The sequence below is a fragment of the Balearica regulorum genome, chromosome 6, assembly GCF_011004875.1.
Source record: "Balearica regulorum gibbericeps isolate bBalReg1 chromosome 6, bBalReg1.pri, whole genome shotgun sequence".
Lineage (NCBI taxonomy): Eukaryota > Metazoa > Chordata > Aves > Gruiformes > Gruidae > Balearica > Balearica regulorum.
Window position 1 is genome coordinate 24,916,111 of NC_046189.1, and position 18,284 is coordinate 24,934,394.

The 18,284-nt window shown below is 41.6% G+C and overlaps 1 protein-coding gene across 1 annotated transcript in view; it reads left to right on the plus strand.

The window, feature by feature from the left end:
* PLA2R1 (phospholipase A2 receptor 1) overlaps positions 1 to 12,038 on the plus strand; it is a 43,847-nt gene extending 31,809 nt beyond the window's left edge. Inside the window, exons 22-30 of the mRNA XM_075756840.1 lie at positions 756 to 886; positions 1,454 to 1,598; positions 4,561 to 4,799; positions 5,320 to 5,488; positions 6,842 to 6,982; positions 7,398 to 7,514; positions 7,938 to 8,114; positions 8,803 to 8,832; positions 9,059 to 12,038. Coding sequence (XP_075612955.1) covers positions 756 to 886; positions 1,454 to 1,598; positions 4,561 to 4,799; positions 5,320 to 5,488; positions 6,842 to 6,982; positions 7,398 to 7,514; positions 7,938 to 8,114; positions 8,803 to 8,832; positions 9,059 to 9,276 — 1,367 coding nt within the window. The 3' untranslated portion in view covers positions 9,277 to 12,038. The remainder of the gene's footprint in view (positions 1 to 755; positions 887 to 1,453; positions 1,599 to 4,560; positions 4,800 to 5,319; positions 5,489 to 6,841; positions 6,983 to 7,397; positions 7,515 to 7,937; positions 8,115 to 8,802; positions 8,833 to 9,058) is intronic.
* Positions 12,039 to 18,284: the final 6,246 nt, after the last annotated feature.

Consider the following 18,284-nt stretch of genomic DNA (forward strand, 5'->3'; position numbering starts at 1 on the left):
TTTTCCTCAGTTTCCCAAAATGTAAAGATTCAAATATTCACTGTGCTACGTGACAGGGACGTTTTGAGTAGTAGTTATAATTGCTTTTGTGCTCACTACCATGCATTAGAAATACAAAAAAATAATGGAATACCCATTTAAAAATTTGCTATGTAAAATTTCTACCTTATGAATGCAACATCACACTGTGATAAAAGCGATCTCATTTTTATTCTTTAATAGAACCTAAAATCTGATCTACAGTATAGCATGTAGGCATAGTGCTAGGCTGGAACTGTCAGAGAAATAAATGTCAGCACATTTGGAAATATTTATAATCCCTATTCATAAAAATCTGTGGTTGAATTTCATACATTTGTAAAAACACTTATTTGGAGGTAGGAGGAATCTCACTGGCTATCTTTTAGTTGAAACATCTTATTTTCCACTAAAACTGAGAGAAGCTTTATCAATGGTACAGTACCCTCAACTAATACTTAAGTTGTTCAAGGTGCTGTGAACATTTCTGGAAGACTTACTAGTTAATGGACTAGATCCTAACCCAACTGAAGTTAATCAATTTACCTGAATTTATAGTTAGATGACATTGAGATGCCACTCATGTTCTTACTTTCTAGTTTCTTACTTTCTATATTACTATATAATGCCGTGGATTAATAATTTAATTTTTTAGTGCTTTAGTGTGTTGGAAGAGACTTCATCTGTCCCTGAATGGTTACTAGTTAATTATATTTTATTCCTGTTTCATTTTCCAGCTTTCATTACAATGAATCTATTTGGACGGAAAACTAGTGTTTGGATAGGTTTCCAGAGTGATGATTATGAAAAATGGGTGAATGAAAATCCTCCGATGTATTCCAACTGGTCTCCGGTTGAAGTAGTGCATGTGAGTGTTTCCAGGGGGGTTAAGGACAGTGGGAAGTTGTTTTATTCATAAAAATCATGACTGCCACAAAGACAAGGCCTAAGTTGTTACAGCAACTTAGTCTTCTCTTGATTTTTGCAACTTCAAACAACTGTGGGCACAGATTTATGGGCGTAACTTGAGGTAGCAAAAAACAGGGCACTATCGAGGCAGTTATTTACGTAATTTGTGGCTATAGTTGCATTCTCTTGCAATTGCTTTTAAGCACCAAAGTTTGAACTATACGGTTAGTATCATATGCTGGGTCTGAGCAAAGTTTAGATTTTGAATTTAGTATTTTAATATATTGTTCTACACCATGTGAGTCCGTATTTGGCTTAGCATTTTAGTTTGTTCAGTGAAAGCTTGTGACTTTTACTATGAGGTTACTGTTTCAAATTGCATTTATGGGAGTGTTCATTGTTCTACCTAAATATTTATAATAGTGACTTTCAGATAATTATTCTTCTAAATTTAATGTAATAATTATGCATTGTTTTTTTACACAGTGTCTTTTTTAATTAATATAAGGTTCTGTGTTGATTGCAGAGACAGCGTTTTAACAGTCCAAACATCCAAGAACAACTTCCACTATGTACATTAGTATCAAATAACCCTAATTTTTATTTTACGGGAAAATGGTACTTAGAAAACTGTCAGAAAAATTATGGGTTTGTCTGCCAAAAGACTCAGGGTAAGATTCTGTTTTGCTTTGCTTCTGTTTTCTTTCCTTACTATATTGAATTAATCTTAGTATATTTTCACCTAGAAGTAGCTTGTTATAGGTGTCTATTAAGCCAGAAATGTAACAGATTTCTAAGATATTTCTACTCTGATATTTAGACAGACTAGCTCTACACTATTTAATAAATCAATAGCTGTGATGGAGAAGTAATTTCTAAAAAAAATACATTGTTACTAAGTTTTCTTCCTAACTTTGAGCTTTCTGTTGCTTATCTTAGATTCAGGAATAGAGATGGAATTTCATGATTTCTGTCATGGCAAGCAGAGCAATAGCATGAGATTACAAAAGACAAAATTGAGGGTAATTTTGATTAAAATATGGTATTTAAAAAAAATTAGGTGGGATTTGCAATATTAGATCAGAAGAGACTCTAGAAAATGTATTTCTGTAAACAGTGTGGACCAACTCGCCGATAAAATAGAGTTTGGCTTTTCTTTTCACACTTCTCCAATTCCATTGCCATAAAGTTCGCTTGCCAAAAGCACGAAGCTTTTGCGGGGAAGTCGCGCTGCTTGGTTTCCTCAAGCCATGTTCCAGCGTTGCCTCTGGGACTGGGAGCCGGTGGCACCCCGGTGCGCTCGGGCAGCTTTGGAGCCCCGTCCCAGGGGCTGCCGCAGCTCTGCCAGCCAGGACCTGCCACAGCGTGGTACCAAAAATAAACCAGGAGCAAATGATTAACCCTAAAGCAACGGCAGGGCTGTAATCCGAGTCTGTAAGGAGCGTCCTCCAATGCCGGACTTACACGGGGGTGGTTTTACATGGCTCGGCTTTATGTACCACCTCTTAGTTAAGCCCTGGGTCTAAAGAGAGAATCCTCTCCTGCGGGCTGCCTAGGAGGCCAGGGAGAGAGAAGTAGAATAGACAAACAGAAGCTTTGGGCAGTGCTCACGTGTGGCTCTAGCAAACTATAGCCGCGTTTGACATTATTTATTATGAACTGCAGTTGTGGGGAGTGCTGGAGTAATCCTGCACGTAGTGTAGAAAAAAAATAAATGCGTTTTCCTGCTGGTTTGTTTCATTTACCTCCCGAACGTTTGTATTTTAACCCCTTGCTGCTGTTTCAGACAGATGGAAAAGGCGTTAAAAGGCGGGAAAGGAAACTGTTGCCTTATGGCGGCCAGGCCGCAGGGCGCCTGTGGGGACTGGGGCTGCAGCGGGTGCTCAGCACCCTCCCCACGTTTCCCAGCCGGGTGAATGTGAGAGTGGCCCATGGGCCCTGGCCGAAGCGTGGCGGGGACGGGGGGGGGGGGCTCAGTGCTGCCCGCCTGCCCTGTGCGCAGCAGAGCGCTCCTGGGACTGAGGGGACCAGTCCTGCCCCCCCAGTGTGACACCCATGGCACTCTCCCAAACTGCCTACAGGCAGGTCAGCTTGCTAATTCAGCAGGAAACTTTCCTGGCTTTTTTTCCCCCTAGTTGATGTCATTTTGTGCAGCTTTTCCAGGCTGCATCGGCTCAGTGCAGGGTCAGGCAAACGCCAGACATGTCTGTGCATGGGAGAGAGAGAAGCAAGGAAGGGAGAAGTGAGACAGCCTCTTGCTGGCGGCAGTGAACTGCTAAATTTGCTCAAATGTCCACATAAATGTGTCAATTCCTGTAAAGATGAGGTGGCGCTTTGCTTCTGCCATCCTGTCCACATCCCATTTCCCCTTTTTTGGTTTATTTCCTGTAGGAGACTAAAATGAAATAAACTAGCAGGAGATCTGAATTGGGATCTGGTCTTTTAGTGATGCTTTGAGTTAGGATTGTCTCAGCATTTTACCGCATTTCCTGCCTTTTTTTTTTTTTTTAAGCAGTGACACACACACTGAAAGGTGGAACAAAATAGAGTGCTTCAGTTAGCTCAAGAGCAGAACTTTTTCTTGCCTAGAAATTTCTAATTTTAAGTTATTTGTGAATGACAAATTAATTTACTATTTTAAGATGCTTGTTAAGAACTCCTTCTCTCTTAGTCTTAAAGGGAACCAAATCTAAAAACACTCTACCTTGTAGCAAAGCAACCTCTTCGTTTTGTAATCACAGAGAAGTTTTACAGACAGGAGTAATTAATCCAAACTGACAAATGGGATTAAAACTGAGGAATTACTTTTTTTTTTTTAAATAGTCTTATTTAAAGTATACTGTGGGCATTCATACACATTAGCAAAGGCATTTACCTGCTGTAGAAGAGCGAGCACAGCAGCATTGCAAATTTCTCCTGGGAGACATTCTCTCTTTATTTCTTAAATCTAAAAAGTCTGCTTTTTCCTTTCGTTTTTTTGGACATTGCTATGTTAGTTTGTCATCAGAAAGAGATTTAAGTCTCCATGCACAGAGGATTTCTCTGTAAGTGCCAGTACTGTGATCTTCCCTACATTGGCTCACGGATAGTAAAGATGAGCTCAAGGAGCTCCCACGCACGCACTTGTACCGTGAGCCTGTTTGTCATCCTCTCGGTTGTGCCAGTACATTTATTTGTGAGGTCAGGCTTTGTGCTGTAAACTGATCTTGGAAATTATTAAAAATAATGGGTCACAAAAGAGGTAATCTGAATTACATGCGAAGTATCTGGGATAAGAGCGCCCTGCAGCCTGCTGCTGTCGGACATTTGGGATGTGCCCAGATCCCAGGTGATTCCTTACTGACCTTCAAAGATCCAGTCAGGGGAACTAACTTGATCCAGGTTTTCTTTTTTTTTTGTTATACATTAAACTCATTCACTCCTGTGATGAGTTTTGTACCGTGACAGAATTTCAGACACAGTTCTAGTAGTCATCGTCTTTTAAAGTCCACAGTGCCTTCTTGAATCCAAGGAGTTTGCAAATTTTTAGATTTGTTTTTAAGGATAGTTCTGATTTCTTAGGAGTTGTTCTGCTATGTTCAAGCTGTTTGCTTTAAAAAACAAATAAAAATCCTTTCTTTCTGTTTATAACAGATACATCCAGACATGTCATCAATGCATCTGAAATGTACCCAGTGCCAGATACTTTAGAATATGGAAACAGAACGTATAAACTAATACGCGGGAATTTTACGTGGTCTTCAGCTTTAAAAACCTGCATGGCAAACGGTGCGGAGTTGGTCAGCATTACAAACCAGTATCACCAAGCTTTCCTCACGGTCATTGTGAATCGGCTGGGATACAACCACTGGATCGGGCTGTTCACTTCGGATGTACGTAGTGGTCTCCCTGGCTATGAATGTGATGCTGCAAAGGAGTTTTTCCAGTAACAAGCTAATGAGCTGTGTCATTCATTTGAAGTCACAGGAAGTTTGCATCTGGAAATGAAACTCTGGAAAGCTTGAGCCCTAACCATTTTTTTGCAATGTAACATATAAGTCTAATGAGGGGCAGTTTGGTGCAATGACTACTGAGAACTAAAAGCCATAGAAAACATTTTAAAATGCACAAAAAAATCTCTTGTAGTGTCAGCATTGAAATTATGCTGTTTCATTTGTAGTTCCTCAATGGCCCAAATAGCCCCAAAACGGCAGGTTAGATGTAGTTTGTGGTCTCCCAGAAGTAAGTTGGGAGGATCCTTGGATCTGTCTTTTGTAGATCCTTCGGGATCTATCCAGCCTTCAGAGATGTAAAAGACATTCTGTAATATCTGGTGAGGATGCAACCAGAAGAAGATGAGCTTGGATGGTGTTAAAGCATATCAGAAAGATAATTTGAAATCTGTTTTGGCAGAACGGGCTTAACTTTGAGTGGTCGGATGGGACTAGGTCTTTGTTTACCTTCTGGGAAGACGACGAATCCCAGGCCTTTGGCAGCTGCGTTTACATTGATACTTCGGGGCACTGGAGGAGTGCTAACTGCGAACGACTTCTGCAAGGAGCAGTTTGCCATGTGCCACCTAGTAAGTCAGAGTGAAGTCTCATAGTGAATCTTTGCGGCTGCAAATGCATGTATTGACAGTGGAAGTATGTGAAAGGAAATTAATTGGTTTGAGGTTAAGCGATGATGCCAGCGATGAAGTATATTTGTGGCATTTCCTTGCTGTATCTCTTATTTGTGAAACCATTTTTTCCCCATAAAATATTGGCCATCAGATCTGGTCTGTAGGAGAATGGAAAGAGAACCTTCACAATAGAAAAGAAACAGGAAAATTACTTAATCTGTCTCTCTAGTGAACACTATATTATCTGTGAAAAATGATGATTGCTAATAACCTAGCTTGAAGGGAAATAAATTCAGTTTGCTGCAATTAACTGTGAGATGGGAGAAGGGAAGCATTTAGAGCAAAGTGAAAAATGAGAGTCACATCTTCACTGATTGCACATAAAGATTTTGCAACTTTTTTTGCAAAGATAAGAATATTTTCCCATATCCTAAAATATGTTGTGTATGCTGCCATGCTCTGCCAATTACCTGGGTTTCATTTGAATTCAGAATTCAGGTCTGGAACTCCATTCAGTCCAGGACTGCAGAGCCTTTGGCAGCATCCAGTTCTCAAAGTAGTTCCTGGTCAGTGGTACTGATCACCAGGGGTTCACCAACAGCTTGTTAGAGCTTTTGGATCTGTTGAGAAGAAAGCTGGTTTGGAATCCTTCAAGACAAAAATTTTTCCTTAGCATGGCTTTTGTAATGAAGCTGATTAGCTTTCTAATTTGTTTGTCAAGTTATGTAATTGTAACACAGCCTAAGGTTTACTTAATGTTTAAAACACGTGGTTTGTAGCAAAGTAGGAGGTAACGTAGCTGAGCCTACAGCACTGCCAAAAAGCGATGCTGGGTATCGCAAAGCGAGCTTGTGGAGTTGCCCCGAGTCGGAGGGACTCGTTGTTGCAGCACGTTGCGCACCGGAGGGGCTGGCTGCTGCTCACTGATGGGAAACTCTCCTCTCCGCCATGGTATGTGGCGTGAGTTATCTTTGCGGCTTAGTGGAGAGAAGCTCTGTGCTCCCTGGAAATCCCCAGCCCTCTGGGAGATGCCGGGCAGCCCGGAGTGCTCTGCTGTGCCCGTAACTCCCTCTGCACATCAGTACTGGTTAGATTGTCCTGGTGTTGCAATCCAGCAAGGCTTTTCATCAGAAATAAAACCAGCTTTACTCTTCTAATAAAAATATATACAACCACTAGATTTTCACTTTGAAAGATAGAAGCATAACGCAATAACGTGCTTATTAGCATTGCTCCAAAACAGCCTGTGGAATGTTACGTTAATGTGTATGTTGTTGTGCCAATAAAGCTGTGCTGTTATTTCTATCACAGAAAAGAAACTCACTGCCTATAAGGGCTTATGTTCAGAAAAAACTGTTCCCTGGATCAAATTCAAAAACAGTTGCTACAGCTTTTCCACAGTTCTGCAGGGCACAAGTTTTGATACTGCATATGAAGTCTGCAAAAATCAAGGTAAGTGATTATTTTATAGCTACAAAATGTCATCGTGATGTCTTAAAAAAATACATATTTTCTGAAATGACTGAAATCATGGCATGTGTTTTCTCTAGATCAAGATAATGATAGCGAAGCTCATAAGCCAACTATGAAATCGGAGGCAACATACATCAAAAAAATGTTCCCTTCCCTGTGAAAATATTGATTTCTGGAATAACACATAAAATTATTCTTTTCCCCTTCAAACTTGTTTTAAAATCATGTTTTATATCAGCCCGAGCATTTTCACATTAATTGCAAATTTAAGAACTTGTCTAACCAGACTTTTCCAGCTTTTCAATTAAGGCTCATAATTTTAACTTTTTGAAATGCAATGTCACATTTTAATCACATGGATTGTTTGAAGTTTTGGTCTGTGTTTAATTTGTAGGATCAAATCTTCTAACTATTCAAGATGAAGATGAAAATGCCTTCATTATGGAAGAATTGCACAGTTTTGGTTATTCTGTGCAAATGGTGTGGTTGAACATCCTGCTTGTTACAGACAGTAAGTTTTGGGTGGAAGAGAACTGCATGTAAGAATCTGTTTTGGTTTTTGGTAATTTTAATGCTTCCAAAACACTGTTATCTTCTGAGGGTTTTTTTGCTGCTTATTACCTGTTTATGATGTAGTAAAACCAGTCAAGTTTTCTGTAATTGTTGCTTAGTATTCTGAATACTCAATATGTATGCATGCATGTGAATGCCTTTATTTTCTTCTTAAAGAAGCAGTACAGGCTGTCTTCTGGGTCAACTACATAGGATGGTTTTAAATCCTTCAAGGAAAAAAAAAAAAATATAGTGGCCAAACAGACAAAATCCTGGCATTCCATAAGACAGTATTTTTTTATGTGAGGGTAAGTCCAACTGAAATGGAGATATTTATCAAAATACTGTGATATTTTTAATGATTTATAACTTCTGCCCTTAGATGAAACTGTCTTCTGGTTTGATGGTTCTCCCTTAAATTATTCTAACTGGGGCATCAGGGAGCCTGAATTTGATCATCTCAAAGGGAATTTCTGTATCAGCCTGAGGACCACAGACGGAGTCTGGCAATTATCTCCATGCAGAGAAAAAAAGGGATTTATATGTAAAATGGACACAGGTATGGGCAGTTGTGTCCTTATAACCATTGTTTTACATGTTCCTTGTTGCTTGCTTGCTCGCTCTTAGTTTTCATTTAAATAATTGTCTCCCTTGGTATTAGAAAATATACCTGTAAGAAACCCAAGCAGCCAGGGTAACTTCCTTTTGAGGAAGCCGGGCAGCCATTGCGTTATTGCCAACCGCAGTAGCCTTTCCATGGAATGGGTGAGCCATGTGCGGAGCACCAGGCTGACCTTCACCAACCCTCCAGGATGGGCAGGTGCAGCCCGGGAGAGCTGCAGACACCAGGTCAGCAGGACCGCAGGGCTCTGAGAGAGCCGAAGGGTTTCCAGAGCCCACCCGAAATGCCCGAGTCACCGTTGAACCCGATACCTAGATGAATGTACCGCTGCACAGTTCTGCTCATGCAGTTGTACTTTAAAAAGTGGATAAATACTACTGCTTATCCTTGCACAAATGTCAATTAATATATTCCACCAAACTGAAAGGATTTTAGATAACGGATTAGGTCTTGTTTAACTTGGCCAGTTGGAATCCCATTGGCATGAGTCAAATTAAACAAAGACCAGCCTGCTCTTGTACGGTTTTAGGGAGATTGTCTTTTCAGTATCAGTTTTACAGTAAGTATATATAGGAACTTGTGTTAGCTCTGTGGGTAATTTTATGACTTCTGGATTCTATTTCAGATATCAATGCAACAGAACCCTCTGAAAAATGTAAGTTCTTTTTGTACTTTGTTAATTTTTTTTATAAGGAGTAATAACACATTTTGAACTGATATTTTGTGAGGTAACATTTTTCAGTGTTAAACCTGTAATTTACAATGCGTAACATATAAGGAGTAATAATATGTTTCCATAAAGCATCTATATGTCCATATTTAGAATTATCTGTAATTATAGCTATATTTGCGTAATAACAGCTTCTGTCCTTCCCTTTCAGCATCATACCGTGGGCTTGTAGCCTTGGCTGTGCTCGTGACGTTGGTGATGCTGGCTGCCATTTCCCTTTTTCTGTGGTGCCTGTACAAACAGAACAACCGACTCTTCCGCAGCATACTGTGGGTCAGAAATGCCTATTTGCCACAGATTAATGCTGACGTTCCTGCTTTGGAAGAAAGCATCCTCATTTCTGATTTTGAGAGAAGTGACAACAATTAAAAGATCAGAAGTAGCAAGTGGTCACATCTTCTGCGTGAAACTCCACGATCTGCAGTGGTTTTCTCCTTCTCGGGGGTCCCCTGGGGTACCCGTACCCAGAGAAACCCTCACAGCCATCGATCGGTATGAATACCGTAGGGGCTCCCTACCTTGGAGAGCTTTTGCTTTGTGGCAGGAGGAGGTGAGGATGCAAGGCAGAACCACAGGGAAATTGGCTCCTTTGGGACAAGCCAGGAACTGAAAATACTCCCACACCATAAACCTCTAGCCGCTCAGGTGGAGCTGTTGTGTCCAAGGCCCCAGAGCAGCGGGCATTTTCATGCAGCTTTTTCCTTTGGGAACGTTTGGGCTTTTGTATTTTGTTTTCATATGTCGCAGAATCTGCTCATGAGCCAGCATTAAAATTTGGCCTTGAATTCAGGAACTCTGAAACATATTCCAGGGATTATGGGGTAGATTTTTTTTTTTTCCTTAATAGCCATTCCTTCTGCAAAATGAACAGTTATTTTTCAGACAGTGGATTCTTGCCAGGTGGATTTCCAAGCTTGCAGAGAGATGAAGTCACTTTTGACTTGAGAGTGCCAGAGTTTTGGTAGTTTGACCCACGATGCCTAGTTCATGTTATAAAATAAATTTGTCTAGAGATATAATGGCATATGGGCTTTGTCATCCTGAAGTTAATATATTCATTTGAGATGCATCCAACGTCCTGTTAAAGATTTAGCTATGTGATCTGTCACCTAGGTTATATCAGAAATGGAATCCCATCAACCTCTTCTACAGACATTTTTGGGCAATATCCATTTGAAGAAAAAAACCCTGCTATAATCTTGCTGAAATTATGGTAATAAATTGCTTTACTTTTCACCTACAGTATTTCTGCAAGCAGTATTTGTGTACGCTCTTCTGAGACCCTGCTCTCAAAAACTAAGGACGATGCGTGGGGCTGCCACATTGCTGTTCCCAAAAGGTGCTGTAGTCCTACACCCCCATGTAGCAGACCCTCAGAAGGACACTTTTCACTTTCAGTGTTCGTACTAAGGTGCTAACGAAGGAGAAGAATTTCACTGACCAGTTGGTCTGTGGGCTGATGGTTGTGAAGGACCCAGCTCAGGTCTCTGCACTACCTCAGTGACGGCGGCCCAGGACAGCAACGCTTACCCTCCGTGGGACTCCCACCACCCTAACCAGTCCTCCACCCTCGTCTCTGAAAATACCTGGAAGTTTTTCAGGGATTTGATTTTTTTTAAATTTTTCTTGCAGTGTGGAAAAACAAATGGTTAGTCATGACGAGTTACTTCAGAATGGATTTACTGTGCCTTCAGTCGTCTCTAAGAGCTGCTGGAAGGGCTGCATTTATTGTTGGGTCTGTTGGTTTGTTTGTTTTAAGATGACTCACTCTAGCAATTTTGCAAGAGCCCTAAGATGGAGGTATGTTCCTCAGAATTAAGCAAGCAGCTAAGGCCAGCTGAAATGTTTTTAGACAGTATTTGTGCACATGCACAGGAATGTATGACTGCCTTTTAGTTAGATTTCACATGGCCAATTCTAGAAACAAAAAATTGCCTGTTCATGTCATAATTATGTATAGGGCTATTTTAAAAAATTATTTAGTACATAGAATATTTCTGTGCTGGTTTACAGAACTGTTCAAAAATGTTGTCAAAGAGGCTGCAGATGGTTTTGATCCCAATACCGTTTTTAACTTACTGGCTTTGATAACTTCTATGGGTGTAGCTATCACAAGAGCTTAATCTGAAATTTGTCCATCATATACACAGAAAAGATATTTATATTTTACATTTTGTCTAATGGTTTGACCCCATACATTAGTCTTCAGTAATGTTTTAAAAGTTTGGGTTTAGTCTTCTAGATTTATCTATGGGACTGTTTTTATGTGGAATCCACTATTAGAGTTTGTGGACTGCAACTTTTGAGTACAATTGCCAGATAACCTGCCGTTCAGATGTATGACTTGTGATAGCTTCTTTACCACCAAAAGAAAAGAAGAAAAAAGGTTGTGACCACCTCTCCCTTCCACATGAGAACTTCACCTATTTTAACTGCAATTGGAGGAACTTAGACCAACATATCCCCTTCATCACATTCACTGACAAGTGTGTAATTGCTGCCTCCTTACAGCAAGCAGAGTGGCTTGGGGGGTGGTTTTTGTTTGGGAGAGTAGGCTGCATCGGCTTGTGTATTTACCGGGCTGCAGTGCTGATACCTAGCTATGCACGCTCTCATCAGATTTTGATGTGGTCAGTGAGGGTGTATAATTTTTTCACGAAACTTGACATAGGGTTTTTGTCAATTTTCTTTGCGGTATGCTGTAATCATTTAAAGATATTCAAAGGGCAGTGGTACAATAAATAACCCTGACCTCAAAATAGTGATCATTGATTAACATCAACTCTGTAGGTGATCTTCATTAAGGGAAAAATAGTTCAAGCAGTGTTTTCTTCATACTTTGAAATGGTTTTGAGGGAACAGACCCTTAAATATTTATTTTTAAATCTTTCATCATTTAACTTTTATAATTGCAGGTATTATTCACTCAAGAATGTAATCGCTGATTGCTTTCTAGTCCTTGCTCTGGATTTTGTTACCATAGCTTGTGTTTGTTTTCCCTTAATCAGAGGTCTCCCATACTATTCCTGATCAGAGTATGTGGTGTCTATGTTTTTACTGCTGACCTTGATGATACTGGCAGCCAGGTTCACTGTATTATTTCTACTGGAAAATTAAAGTGTGAATAATAATTTTCTGTGCTGCAATTTTTCTTGAATCTTTCTGCAGCTTTATTTAGCTGCCAGGCGTTAGTGTCTTGTCACAGCAGTTCCCAGGCTTCGCACCGGGTCATCCTGGTAGGAGAGGGACAGCTCGCACCAGCCTCCTTTCTGGCTGCACGGCTGGACCCAGACCTGGGCACTGCAGACAGTCTCCACACGTGTGGTGTCCCCGGTGTTTCCCAGAGCACGGATGAGGATGTCCCAGGACGTGCGTGCAGGAGGTGCTGGGAGGAGGAAGGAGCCACAGCACGGTCAGGGAGGGTGATGGATGGGAGCATGGCACTGATGCACAGACATTCTCCCAGTCTGCTGCCTGTTCCTGGCAGCCCTGGGAGCTGGGGTCACCAGGGATGAGTGATGGGCTGGAGGAATTTTCCTGCTGGACTCTGGAGGCTGTGTTGTGTGGGAGCCCACTCCTTTCTGCCACGAACAAGGTGGAGATACACGGACTGCAGTGCAGTAGCTTCCATGGGTAGCACCAAAGTACTTCCCATATCCAAGAACTGGGTTCACCACAGCCTGAGCAGGCAAATGAATGTTGCGTTTTCTCTGCTGTGCCAGCTGCTTTGAGTGTGTTTACCAAAAGGGAAGTGTTAGATGTTTTCGTACAACTCCCTTGCTTGGGGGAAGGATGGGTATCCCCACCAGAGATAACATACATTCAGGCCAACATATGACAAACCTTGTCTACCAGATATTAGGGTTTGGAAAAAATCCATGTGCTTCCTTTTGCAGATTCCATTCCAGGAGAAAATTTACCTCCTGGTTCCTTTTGCAGTCCTTGCAGCATGCCTCTGAGGGAAAGAGGTGCCTGACGCAGCTGTCACGTCCCAGCCGTACAGGAGTCTGCAATGGGAACATACATATGCTGGAGATGTCCAGCACGGCCGGGCAGAGCAAAGGGTTGTGGCACAAGGCTGTAAGCGGGCAACGTGACTCCTGAGCAAAGCCCTTTCTAGCTGGGCCTCCTGGGTGCAGTGGTGCCCTTCCTTGTGCAGGGATCCTCCTCCCTTCTGCTCCCCTTCTCCCTTCCCCGACCTTCGCACACACACATACACACTTTAGTGGCTGGGTCATGACAAGAGAGGAGCCCTGGGGCTGCTTGAAACCTGTGCAGTACAGTTTGGAGGGAGCGTAGGGAAAAAGTAGGTTTTTTGCACGCTCTGCGAGACTTGGCCAGCTCTGGTTCCCAGGGCACCATCGCACAAATTCCCATTTAATTTAGCCCCTCTTTTCTCTTTCATCATCTTGCCCCTCCCTTAGTGTAGTAACAGGCATCCTCAGTCTCTTGTAATAATAAACCCACTGTAATGAAATCCATGGCATACCCTTCCTCCAGGGCATTTATATATAAGCAGAATGTTTTGGTTAAAAGTTAAATTGCACGCATTCAGCAACTGGGCTCTAAATCCTCAGCTGAATAAAAAAAAAAAAAAAAGGAGAGGCCTCTTCTTGAGCTATAATAATATTTCCTTTGGTAATCAGTGGAATGTTACCCCTGGAGGCCGGTGCACTGATCTCTTACAATCTGCTGCAGCCCTCGTGTGAGTAACCATCAGGAGCAAATTCACAGGCGTTCTGAGATGGTATGAATTAAGGATCTTAGTGCTTGGAAACACAGTCAGTCTCGGTTTGGCCAGTAGATGGTAGTGGTACACACAGAGCTGACAAAATGAGCTGTGCAAGAGAGAAAATCAGAGGGATCTGCTCCAGATCCTTTACAAGTTTAAGCAAATGAGCAGCAAAACTCCCAAGTTGCAGGACTGCAAATATCAGTGTCAGTTCTTAGCCATGGCTGCGGCATTACAAAGCTGTGATAAGACGGCTTTCCAAGTCTCGGTGTTCATTCTCAACAACCTTGATGCGATGCACTGAAATGCTCAGAAAGGGGTAATGCAGGTCCTTGCATTGGTTTGTGGGTTTTTCTTCTGTTTGGTGAGTGATGGGGAAATCCACTTGGGTTCCTGAGTATTAAATAAATAAGTAAATTTATCTTTGTGGTATGTTTTGGTTCAGATCCCCTTGATGGAAAGATGATTCACTGAAAATGTTCCAGCCAGGTCTCTCTTACTGTAAACGGATTTGTTGTAATGGTTTATTTCTTCACTGTATCAATGCAGGCATTTACTTACTAATTTAGATTGGAAAAGGAAAATGAAGATACAGAAATGAAAATTATTAGACGTTTTAGACATCCATAGCATAACTAATCATTCCACAGCACTGTTGAAAGCAGATTTATTTTCTCCTCCTCTCAATTTATTCTGTAATTTGCTCAAAGCTGATCCCTTTCTATATCCTTTCTTTTTATGCAGGATGACTGTGACTTGGATTGTGATCGTAGAAACTTAATCATAAAAAAGGTCATTGAGAATCGTTTTGTAATAAAGCCTCACTTCAAAGTCTTAGTTTTTATAATCTGTTTCCTTAAACTGCAGCTCTTCTAGACTTTCCTCATCCTCCTGTGATGAAGCAACTGCAGTTGTCTTAAGGAAGCGTACTAGACCCAGCCTGCCACACTGCTTCCGAGTAACACCATGGTAGTTCATAACCACTAAAGTGGTTCTCATTTGCCATCGTTTCCAAAAGTGCACAGCTAGATAATAGCGAAAATACTTCTACTACCACTTCCTTTACTTCTGATGCTTATTTTTGTTCGTTGGCTTGTTGCTATTGTAACAAATCCTACTCTTTTCTTGAACCTCAGCCTACAGACTAAATCTCCACTGCGGCTCTCAGAAATAAATGCTTCAAAACATAGTTTTAGCGAGAACAACAGCTAAGCTGGTAGACAGAAGATAAATCTTGAAATGCGTAATGGGCTAAAAATTACTCTCCTCTACGTGCTAGCACAGGAAAACAGGGAAGACTCTTTCTCTGAATAACACACATAAAGGCCTCACTAACCTTCTGCTTTCCGTGGAGGTGGCCAGCCTGCCGCTAATGGTGGCAGTCACGGGGTGCTCAATTGAACGCCATCCACCGCCACTGGCAGAATGCAATAGCTGGGTCAATGTCTCAGACCATACATTGGAAAAACAAACCTATCCCTGTATCTTTTCAGATTTTTATAGACCAATATTTACCTTAAGAAATTAAAAGTTTCCATTTATGCTGTACAAAAAATTTTCTATTTTTTCTTTAGTTTTTTAGTGACTATGGAAAATTATCCCCTCAAGTACATTCCTCTTGTGAAGCTATTTATTCAGGTCATTTGTTCTAAATCATGATCTTAGGCCTTGAACCCAGTCATAAGCTGATTCAATCTGCTTTGCCACTTCTTCCTGCCACAAACTTTGCATGCATTGTAGGTGAGAAGCCCCTGGAAAGCCCTTGCTGGAAGCCAAAAGCAGGAGGCTGATAAAAGACAGACTCTACCTCATCAGCAGCTTTGGGCTGCGTGGCTTCACTGACGCTGGATTTGGGACTCCAGCCCAGAGCTTGATGCTTCCAGGTTCACTCAGGTATGCGAGCAGAATCCCTAACGCTGGACATCATTGCCAATGAGCTGGAGTACATAAACTTTCAATATAAAGTAAAAGAATATTGTGAGTCATGTAGGGCTTCATTTGTTACGGTCCTAGCACAGGTTATGCATAATTCTGCGTTATCTGTACTAGTTTCTGTTGGGAAGTTTCTCCTGATGCTAGCAGGCTTACCTATTGTGTATCTGAAATCTGACACCTGCCTAAATGCTTACATGACCTAGACATTCTATTTTCTTGTATTTAATATTCAGGAATATCATAAGGATTCTTTCTGAAAAGGTAAGAAGGTAATGTTTCTGCTGCTTCATAGCGTGTCCTGCTATCCTGTGATGAAAAGGATGTTGAGAGGCAAATTGAATTACTTTAAATATTGTTTCAAAAGCAAGTAAGATGGAGTTGTACATATGGGACACATTGTGGCTATAAAAAAAAAAAGTAAGGTACTGTTGAGTTGAATGTGGAAATGCATCAGGACAGCTCCAGGAGGCTTTCCACCTGGAAAGAACAGATTAATAGAATACCTACAGAAGCAGCAGCTACTTTACCCTTGAAAAATAGTTGTAGTATAAATAGCAGCGTGACTCTTCCCCACAACCATACCCAGGAACGCAGCTGATGTCGTTTATATCACTGCAGGCTCCTGGAGAGCCTTGCCCCACTGAGCACAGCACCTCTGGCACGTATGCACCACGTGTCTGGTGTCCCACTGCAGGTAAGTTATGGGAGAAGGAAGGAAAGCCAGCGTGGGCTCCTTTCTCCTTCTTGTCCTTGACCATCCATCCTCCCGTGACCTTTGTTGGTGATTCGGATTTTAACTATTGCTATTTATGTATAAATTTGCTTCCTTCTTGCCTGATTGAAAGAGTTTAAAGTGGAAGTTGGGTGAGTCTCAGCTGCTCTTACAGGTTGCTTGCCCACTTGCCCACTTGCTCTGATATAGCACAAAGCAAATCCTCATGGAAGGCAAGATGAAAGGAAGAGCTGATCACTGGTGAAAGCAAAAGTATAATGAGAATGGGGATCAGTGATTCCTGCTAGTTGGGAAGACTAGAACACAAGTAACTGTCTGAAACCACAGCAGGAAATATATGATAGCTAACCATGGGAATAGCTGGGCTGAACAACAAGCAGCCAACATAAGTGGTAGGGTCACTTTGCAATGGCAGTGAGCATTGTTAAATTGGGTAACTGTGATTTAGAAATAAACAAGTCAATCCACCAACACCACTGCTAGGGAATAGATTCACGACACTGCTGGATGGCTCTTTCAGCTCAGTCTGGGTAAAGATGAGTAAGCCTGACATGAAAATATTAGTGTGTATGTGTTTGTGGGACTGCTGATGCATCACCCCACTGCCTTCTAGCCCAAACCTAGCTTCTAGCCTTCTGAGCCACACAAGTGTTCAACAGCCAGAATTTATGATCTCTGTGGACGCAAATTCCATGCAGCTGGGATATGGGAAACACTTCCAGTTAAATTTGTGGTCTGCCTCAGGACAGAAAGAGACAGTTCTGAAATGTGTAAAGCTGAATCGTCCAATCCATCTATTACAGCAGTCAGTGGGACACGGACACCCAACCTGCCCTGGGTACCTAAAATCCACATCCAGGATGGAAGCTCCAGAATCACGACACAAAAAGCACAAGAATAAAAGGATACATGCAAAAAAGAAACCCTTTTTCTTTTCTTTTTTTTTTTTTTTCTTCTATCATTTCTTCTACTGGTTTTGGTTTTGGTTTTCCCCCAGAGAAGTCACAAACCCAGGTGACAGGATGCCTGATGATCTGTTTACTTGGGCTGTACTTTGAAGATATCCCTGTGATGTACCTTTGAGCAGTCCAGTTGCCTCAGCAGGTCTGGAGCTGGACCCCAGGTGGGGGGCAGCCTGCTGGGAGAAGCAGCAGCCCTCCTTGTGCGCAGGAGGCAGCAGTGTCCCACGCTCCCCTTTCTTCCTCTTTTGTAACATGTTCATGGAAACAGCAACATCCTGCACAGCAACTGCCTGGTTCAAAGCACTGAGATACGACCGACTTACAGGGCAGCTTTTGGCAGACTTACAAATATCCATTCCTCGCTCCATGTGGGTCTGCTGGAGCGTATCTGTGGCCAAATCTGGTTGAAGAGCTGCTGGACAGACTGTAAAGCCCAGGACGTTCAAAGCAAAGCCATAAGCTGTGAGAAAGGGCAGGAATGGTTGACCCCAGTTCTACCAGGATCATAAAATCATTGAAAACTTCCTTTTTGAAACTGGATGCATTTAATCCATTTGGATAACAATACCAAAAAGAAGATAATGAATTCTGACATGGACATTCTTCAATGTTTCTGGAAATGGTATTTAAACAGAGCCCTAACACAGCTAGGAGGCTTTCTGTTTCCCTCTGGAGACAGAGGAACATTCATGGGATGCTGAAAAAAAAGCTGAAGCCCCAGAAAGCCCACACTGGAGCATATTCCCAAATACAAGGACACCTAAACCAGATGCGAGACTTAACCTAAGGTGCACAGTGTTATGTCAGTGCTAGTGTTTATTATTTTTATGATTGCATTTTAAAGCAATAGTTCTTTTGATTCATACTAAGTGCTGGTCAAGGAAAGAAAAATAAAGTTTACATAGAAAATAACAAAATTTTCTGGCTGGAGGCCAAAACTTCACAAGAGAATACTGAAGCCTAATATGTTTTGTTTGACGTCTTTGTTTGTGATAGATGTTGACTGAATTCAGGA